Genomic DNA, 9,113 nt, shown 5'->3' on the forward strand with positions numbered 1-9,113 from the left:
AGACTGTCCCAAGTTTGGGGCATGCTGGGTTGCACAGTGAGTCATAGGCCAGTCTGAACTAACTACATGTCTCAAAAATCAAAGAGGAACTGGAGAGATGGCTCCGTGGTTACCACCTGTAGCTACAGCTCCAGGCAAACCCCTATACACGTGGGAGGCACCCACCCCCTTACACCCTTATACACCCATGGCAGGCACCCGCACACACACCCCTATACACACGTGGCAGGCACCCCCCACACCCCTATACACAAGTGCAGGCACCCGCACACACCCCTCTATATACATGGCAGGGATACACACACACACACACACACACACACCAAATTCACATAAATGAAACTAAAATTTTTACTGGATGTGGTGGTGTATACCCTGAATTCCAGCACTCAGGAAGCAGAAGCAGGGGAAGTTCTGTGGGTTCAAGGCTAGCCAGGGCTACACAGTGATAGATACCTATCTCCAAACACACACCCCTCTTTATTAGAGCTGGCTCAGTGCTAAAGATTGCTGGCCTTTCAGACTTATTCCCAGAAAACGTGGTTCACAAGCTTCTCTGTTAACTGCAGTTTGAGGAATCTGGTCCCGTTCTGGCTTCTGGGGATACCAGGCACATACATAGTACACATACCCAATGCACAAAACACTCATAAATACTTAGCATTTTTTTAAAAATTTTTTAAAAAATTTACTTCCTCGCCCCCCAAGACAGGGTTTCTCTGTGTAGCTTTTGAGCCTGTCCTGGGATTTGCTCTGTAGAACCAGGATGGCCTCGAACTCATAAAGTCTGCCTCTGCCTCCACCGTGCTGGGATTAAAGGTGTGCACCACCACCACTTGGCTCAAAAAGGTACTACTACTTTTAGTTATTTCCTGATACTCCCCAATCATTGTTTTGGCCAGGGATTGAGAAACAAAAGAGAGTGTAGTATCTAAATCATGTTTAATGAAGAAGGTTCTAAACAATATAATAAGTAAATCCACATATACAGACACTAGTTACAAGAATATACTGTTTAGAAAATGGCTTTATTTTCATCACGTACACGAGAAGCCTTGTGATGCAGGCTTCATAAATTGCACTGAGAGTGCAAAGTTGAGCACGTAAGGTTCAACAGCGCAGACCAGTGCTGTGCCCCAGTCACGTCGGTGCCCTGTAGCAGGGACAATGATTTACAAGTCTTCGGAGATTTTAATAAAAATTTTCAGAGAAAAAAAAAATGCTAACTTTATTTACAAATCTGTCTGTAAATGACAAATTACAAAGTTGCCTGTAAATGACAGGATTTTAAACTGTGAATCTGCCACATGGGATTAAGGAAAAAATACAGCAATTTATACTTAATGTATTAAGTATTACAAGTATTACATTTTGATATTTGAATTATTCTAGAAGCAGCAGAGTACAAGTCCTGTTAAACCTTCTCTTTCTGCTTCTGCTCTGGCTGAGACGTGAAAAGGAACCGAGGCTGTAGGCAGCTGGGAGATCTTCCCCTGGTTTTATGTGTGCATCTCAAGGGTCAGAGGAGAATTAGAACCGGTCCGCTGCTCTGCTGGCCACTGCTCGGATATTGCCATACACCTTTGATGGAGGATTTCCTGTTCAAGAAAAAAAGCAGATTATATATACAAATATATTCAAATACACAGAACTACACAAAAGACAAATACTTTGCACTGCTAAGAGAAGTCAGTTGTAAAAATAGTATTTCAAAAAGCCAGCTAGCCAGACATGAACACCAGAGAAAAACCTCCAATTCTCTGAGCAAATTGCTGACTCTAGAACTAGATTAAATCAAGTTGACTGGATGTGTTCAGCAGCCCCCATTTTGTAGAACCTAAACTGGTCTGTTATTTTTGGAATAGCTTTTCTGTGTACAGATTTAATGAGATTAGCCAAGGAACCCTTTCTTTTCTCTAACAGATGGAATCTAAGTGAAATATTCCTGTTTTTCCCTTTACCAACTCTTTGACTTCCGTTTGGTATCTTTAACAATATGAAAGCTGCTTTGTAAGTAAGGCTTGAATCCTTCTATTCCCTAATCAGGAAACACCAAGGGAATAATAAACTGCTGTTACCTAGAATGAGATTGCAAATGGCAGTTCTTGCCATCTTGATGTTCTGGAAAGAGCCGAGAATGTGAACTTTCCTGAAAGAAGCAAATGAGTCAGGTTAGCCATGAAAACCATGTCCGTACCAAATTCCGGGAAACTTATTAAAAACTCTGGAAATCACAACAGATCCACATTCTAAAACAAGGGCAGGGGGTGATTGCTGACAACTTTCTAAATTTTCTAAAACTCTTCTCCAATCAGTGACTGTGGTTTAGTAATTATATATCCCCATAAAAAAAAATTATCCGACAAGAACAAATTAAAAATTCCTTTCTTTTTCTTGGCAGTTTTTGCAGTGTTATCCAGGTTGGCCTTAAACATGCAATGCCTCCCGAGGGCTGAGATTATAGACATGCTACCACTCCCAGATTCCTGGGTACAGGCAGGGAGGGATGGCTCAGTGTGTATAGGTACTTGGCACCTAGCCTGACAACTAAGTTTGATTCCCCGAGGCCCACTTGACAGAAGGAGAGGACCAACTCCCACAAGTTGTTCCGACCCACATTCAAGTGGTATGGCACATGATCCACCCACCCAAACACAAATTAAATGAAAAGAAACAGAAAAATTCCTGGTCAACAGTTGCTCAAGTCCAGTGAGTCCTGAACATTTATCATGTAATCCTCCAAGGGACCCTTCCTAGGTAGATAGTATTTCCATTGTATACAAGGTCAGAAATCAGCAGACTTAGGGCTAGGGATGTAGCTCAGAGGAACACACCCTGCCTAGTGTGAGGCTCCGGACTTCATCCTGAGCAGTAAGGATGGGAAGGATACAGGCCACAACATGAAAAGGACGCAGAAATCAAGAATGCTTAGACCATTTAGCTGCTCACTGAACACCCTGAACTGTAACACGGATTCACTTACCACAGCATCTTTCAATTTCAACTTACAAAGCTAAGAAAAACTACTTTAGAAGCTTTGATATTTATATACATTTAAACAAGATGTTATTTTATACTTGGGGGATATAATGCTTCTCTCTGATAAAATATCACATAAAAAGTCCAATGCTAGTAGATGTGGGATACTGACAGGCTGCCAAAGGAGGAAAGTCACAGGTTTTACTCAGATAGGAAGCCCACTAGCTTATGATAATGACCAACCTGGCAAGATGGGCTCACTAATACAATGGTCCATCGATATTATGGAATAAGCACCAGCTTTCAGACTGGTTTTAAGGCCCACTCCACAAACGGAACTCAAACTAGTTCTATAAAGTTGGCCAAGAACCTGCTGAGGGGACATGAGACCCATAGTTGATTTTCCTAAACAGCAGCAAACCTGGACACCCACAGACCACTGCAGCTCTCAGCCCTCATCAGAGAACTGGCTTTCTGCAGTGCACAGTGATGAACGCAGACACTCAAAGTGGGTCAGAGCACAGAGAATGAGCAACTGCAGAATGCTTGGCCCCTCCGGACTTACAGAGCATCGAGGAAGAGAGGATAGAAAGAATGGAGGAGGTAGAAACAGGCAAGGACTGCTGCAAAGCAGGGCTTTCTGGACATGGCAGGCAGGGCAGCTGTACTCATGAACTCAGAGCAGCTGTGGTTGTCTGCAATTGACCCTATACATGGTCAAGCCAGTCAACACTCCAGCACGGATGAGGCAGGTGCTCATAAAGTCCAACCAACTGTGTGCATATTTAGATGCATGAAGGTTTCATTAAACATAGGCAACTTTATCTCCCCCCTTTGGTATTTTAAATGTATCTAGAAAGCAAATTGTCCTTAATTTTGTATCCTGCTCATGTTTATTATGTGTATCGCCAAGTTACTAGCAACTTTATAAAATTACCAGATGTCTAGCTTGGTAAGTGTAGTCATCATTCCTCTTAAAGGAAACTTCACTTTGTAATGGACAGAGACCACTACAGAAAACCATAACCAATCGATATGCAGGGTTGTGGAGCCCAGTCCCAAAAGATACACCTATAAACTCCCACACCTAAGGCTGAGGGAACATTTTGGAAAAGAAGGTAGCAACACTACAAGGGCCAGAGGATCAGGGCTTTGAGGTGAGGCTGTCTCTTACTAACACCAGAAATGACACTCATAAAATCTCATCAACATGACTGTCCAATCATGAGCTGAGCAAGGACAACAATGGACATACCAAAGAAGATGGGAAAAGCCAAAGAGGCCTCAACCCTATAGGAAGAACTACAAGTAACAGGAATGCTGGGGTGGGAGAAACAGTCTTCCCCAGGAAAGATCATACCAATTATTATCCAATACCAAATGGTCAGCTCTGAATACACATACACAAGTAACATCAAGCAGACTGAACAACTTAGAAATATATTTAGGAATAAATATGTATAAGCATACATGCAAGTCGAGACAGGGTTTCTCTGTAGCTTTGGAGCCTGTCCTGTACTAGCTCTTGTAGACCAGGCTGACCTCAAACTCAGAGATCTGCTTGCCTCTGCCTCCTGAGTGCTAGGATTAAAGGCATGCAACACCACTGCCTGGCATAACAATTAACTTTTTAAAAAGGCTATGAGTTTGAAAAAGTAAAGAAGGGCATATGATAGGGTTTGGCGGGAAAGAAGAAATTAATTATATTACAATCAAAAAATTTCTAAATGAGGCTGGGTGGTGGTGACGCAACCCTTTAATCCCAACACTTGGGAGGCAAAGGCAGGTGAATCTCTGTGAGTTCAAGGCCAGCCTGGTCTACAGAGCTAGTTCCAGAACAGCTAGGGCTGTTACACAGAGAAACCCTGTCTCAAAAAAACAAACAAAATTCTAAATTTAACAACAACAAAAAAACCACTATTGTTACATTTTAAATCTAATTCAAAATTAATCTAAAGATAAAAAAGTACCTTTACATCAGAATTTGGTATCTAATAACTCCAATAAAACATTCCAAATGCCCATCAACTGTAATTAGAATGCTACTTGGCTATTTAAAAAAGTGAACTACTGCTGTCCCAACAAAATGAAGCATTCAAAGCAATGTGCTAAATGAACACACTGGGACTAGGGTGGGGTAAAGGACTGGATAAAATGACGCATGGGGACCCTGAGGGTGGGCAGTATGGATGTGGCGGGGCTGCAGGACTGCTATGCTGAGCAACCCGCTGGACTGACAAGGCTGTCAGGTGAATTCGTTTACTCATGTAAATTGTGCCAAAAATACCCTTTCTCAAACAACTTTACAAAAACTTTCAGGCTACGTTCAGCCATCTTAAACATCGTTGTTTCCGTATCTTTGAAATTTCCAGTAGAAAAAAAGCTCAGGTTTCAGACTCATAAGACTCAATCCATAAAAAGGCAGAATTATGATATTTGGCTTCAAGGAGAGGACCACCAATATAATAATTGCCCTTAAATATAAAGAATGCCTACATTAATGTGGTCCAAATAATGATGTTTAGAGCAAAACAGAATTAAATGAAATCCTCACCCTGTCTGTCAACCGCTATCTGCCAACTTCATATTTTATCAGTTCTGAGACATCTATCTGCCTGTTTAACACCAACATGGAAACAGAGCAGCTCTGACCTCAGAGGTACTCCCAGCTCCACATCAGAACCCCACCCTCGTCGATAGCCTGTATCATCCTATATACAGGCACATGCAACTATCTGACTTTTTAAAGGAAAACCTCACAATGGGATTTCAAACACCTACTATTTGTACTTCCCTTAAGGATTTAATAGATTTGTCCAAGATAAAATTTAAAGCTTCCCTTTTAATAAATCATTTTAACAGTGAGTCTAAGTTATTTCTTTTATTCTGAGGGGGACAATTACTGAAATTTCCTTGATTAATATCCTTTCAAGTTGGTGACTATTCAACTAGAACCACATAACTAGAAAAAACCCAATGTGGGTTAAAGGCAACTATTATAAAGCAGTGGTATGGTACATGACCAAAATGCACCATGTCCTAGAGTCAATCCCCAATACCAAAAGGAAAAAAAAAGGAAAAATATTTACAACAAATATGAGCTATGACCTTTTTGAAACTAGTAAGATCAACTACAAATCATGAAAATTTCCTCAAGACAAGGTACTCACACATCTGCCAAAACAATCCGCGTCCGTGTCACATTCTCTATGGTAAATTTGGTTTTTCCTCCTTTGCCAGCAATTCTTCCTATTGCCCTTGACAAGTGGTCTCCTTTTAAGGGCTTAACTGAACAAGAAAAACAAGACATCAGGTGGCTGGCTATTGAGTTTTTCTACTAAACAACACGAATATACATTTTCTGAAAAGCGTTAGTAATGCAGCTCAATTGAAGCTATTAGAGAACCAGACACGACACAATGCAGTCGGAAACACAAAGGCTGACGGTTCACACAGAAGAACCACCCACTTGTTTCCCTTACCATCGGTTATCTCAAAGGACTCCAGGAAGAGGTCATCCAGCCTGATGAGCGCGAGTGCATCCTACAAAACAAGAGTAGGCATCAACAAGGCCTCTTCAGTAGACGTGTGACAGCGACAGCATTCTTACAACTAAAATCCAGACACCACAGTCACAAAACTCAAAGGTTTGGAAAATGATCGATCCACTGAAATGTCCACACTGTACATTTCCAAGTCTCCTGTACATTTCCAAGTCTCACGAGACCACTCACCTCCACCTGAAATCCAAGAACAAAGGCCTTCACGAAGTCGGCTGCTTTGGTCAGGGCACTGACATCCTTGGTGTCTTTACAAGTCTGAAAAAAGAGGTACACATATGGAGGGGATGAGAAAGCATTTCTAAAAATAAAATACCAGAAATGGTATTTTATTATAATTTCCTTCACCATCAACCACCCTCCCCAACATTGTTCAGGCCCCTTTAAGGTGGAATAAGCATTCCCTTTAATTCGTACAAGGGAATCTTCTGGACCCAATGCTGGGAAATGCTACACAAACCCATTCAAATGACTAAACATACTCTATGAGTAATGGAGGTTGGTCTCTAGCATACCAGGGGCTCACACCCATTCTGTCCTCTAGTAAATGTCCAGACAGGTCCTCTCTTCTCCATCACGGCAGTATCCCCCAAAGAGTCCTGACCTGACGTCCTGTCTTAAAGGACCATTTATATGCTGTTGTTTCCCAAATCAACAACTCCAGTTCTGACTACCTGCATGCCTAGTACTGAGGAAATCAAGAATAGTTTAAGTAGGAATCCTGTCTGCAAGAAATTACTTGAACTACAGAAATAGCTGTTATTCAGAGAACGCCCACCACTGTAAATAATATGCCTTACACATCTAGCTCTAAGTTTCATCTTGACAACTTTCAATGCTTTGTAATATAAACACATCATACGCAAGAAAATTAAAGTACTAAAACCCAAGCACAGTTTAATTTCTAAAATACTCCTTCTGGTCTCCCACACAAATTCACAACCCATTTGAAGAGATTCCCCATTTGACAAACTTAAAAGCATACAGGATTGTGTTAACAGGATTTCTACATTTAAAAACAGAACCCAGTAGGTTAAGGGAGCACACACCTTTAATCCCAGTACCCTCCAGACCCCTTTGAGTGCCAGGCCAGCCAAGGCTACACAGTGAAACCTAGTCTCCAAAAAAGGAAACAAACAACAAAGCTCCCGACTCTAGATCCCACTCTATATGTGACTTTTGGCAAGTACCATAAATATTCTAGATTTATGTTTTTTCATCTATAAAATAACATGTCATTGTAGAAGACCCTAAGTGGTCCCTTCTAGCACCAAGGTTGAAGACTGGCCAAGGCACTGAATTTCTCTAAACTTTGGCATGTGTGGGGTTGAGGGAGAGAATGGAAAGGTACCTACATCACACCTTAAAGACCAAATGACAAGCTTTATCTCGAGCTAACACACTACGCTCGTGATCCATGGCTTTATCAACACATACTGAGACTACCAACTAAGGATCCTGCAGTAAACAAGGAAGCTGGTGAAGCACAAGAGAAAAATACAAACTTCTAACGAGAAAGTGCTTAAGCTAGACCATGAAAGCTGTCTGGAACCAAGTAGGAAAGAGAATGGAAAAAAAAAAAAACCAGTTTTCTTCAGAGAGCAAAGCCACCAAAAGTACCAGCTTACTAAAAAACAAGCTCTATTAAGGGAAATGCATTCATTTATCTTCATTTCTGAGGGAGAAAACTCGGCAGGCAGCGAAACGGCTACCCTTCTCCTTACCCTGATTTCTACATTTCTTGATTTCAGGTTAAAGCGTATTTGAAGTCCCAAATGTTCCACTATGGGAGTAAATATCTTCATCCAGTTCTCTTTTAATGGTGTGTATCTGTTAGCGGGGACGGGAATACTTCTCGTTTCTTCTTTTTCAGCCTGCAACAAAGCACGCACACATTCAGGAGGTGACCGGAGACCGGCGGGACGAGACTTAAAACCAGAACGGATCCTCCGCCTGGATGCCCGACCCCACCCCGCCGCGCCTCGGTCCCCACCAGGAGCCGCTCGCCCGAGAGCGGCGGGAAGACCGGCATCTTAGCCGGCCGCGCCTCCTCCGTGTCCATGCTGCTGGCGTCTCCGTCCTGTCCAGCTGCTGACGGCTGCTCGGCCTGACGCTTCTTCGCCCGCCGGCTCCCTCGGTGTGTGACGAGAGTGAAGCCGTCCTCCGTCCCGGAGTTCTGCGTCTCCATCTCAGCCATGTCCGAATCCAGTGAGTACAACCAGCCGGACACGTGCGTAGTTATACTGCGCGTGCGCCAGCCTCCGCCAATCAGCGCGATGGCACCGCCCCTTTCCTGAGACCGAGCCCACGCCGGGGGGCCTACAGCAGGATTGGTTCGCGTGCCTGCCTGGCTGCCCTACGATATGCCTGATTGCTAGTGTCGCCGTATCCCCCACACGCTCTCAGCCGAAGCGTTCTCAACCTCTAACGTGTGTATTTGAAAGCGTTGTGGTAAAGGGCAGTAAGTCAGCTTGGGCCGTGTGTGGAGAAGCATCTGGTGCAGTCTCAGCGTCTCATCCGGCATTATCAGAGACACCCAAGCCCAACATGGTTGAGCGTCCGGGTAGAGTGCGG

General features: G+C 43.0%; 1 protein-coding gene across 1 annotated transcript; it reads right to left on the reverse strand.

The window, feature by feature from the left end:
• Positions 1 to 1,009: 1,009 nt before the first annotated feature.
• On the reverse strand, positions 1,010 to 8,772 carry Pno1 (partner of NOB1 homolog). Its single transcript, XM_038337342.1, has 7 exons — positions 8,533 to 8,772; positions 8,264 to 8,413; positions 6,714 to 6,797; positions 6,462 to 6,522; positions 6,150 to 6,267; positions 2,079 to 2,149; positions 1,010 to 1,598 (listed from the first exon to the last, which is right to left on the reverse strand). The coding sequence occupies exons 1-7, from the start codon at positions 8,734 to 8,736 to the stop codon at positions 1,531 to 1,533; spliced, it is 756 nt and encodes a 251-aa protein (XP_038193270.1). The 5' UTR covers positions 8,737 to 8,772; the 3' UTR covers positions 1,010 to 1,530.
• Between the last annotated feature and the right edge of the window lie 341 nt (positions 8,773 to 9,113).

This window comes from Arvicola amphibius, chromosome 1 (genome assembly GCF_903992535.2).
Source record: "Arvicola amphibius chromosome 1, mArvAmp1.2, whole genome shotgun sequence".
Lineage (NCBI taxonomy): Eukaryota > Metazoa > Chordata > Mammalia > Rodentia > Cricetidae > Arvicola > Arvicola amphibius.

Bases quoted from the DNA above. Each gene is read 5' to 3' on its own strand.
- Pno1 (XM_038337342.1), bottom strand. From the start codon at position 8,736: ATGGCTGAGATGGAGACGCAGAACTCCGGGACGGAGGACGGCTTCACT. The intron at 6,523-6,713 runs GTGAGTGGTCTC...CTTGTTTTGTAG, and splicing joins TTCTTGGATTTCAGGTGGAG to GATGCACTCGCGCTCATCAG. The intron at 6,268-6,461 runs GTAAGGGAAACA...TTTCTTGTTCAG, and splicing joins GTCCTTTGAGATAACCGATG to TTAAGCCCTTAAAAGGAGAC.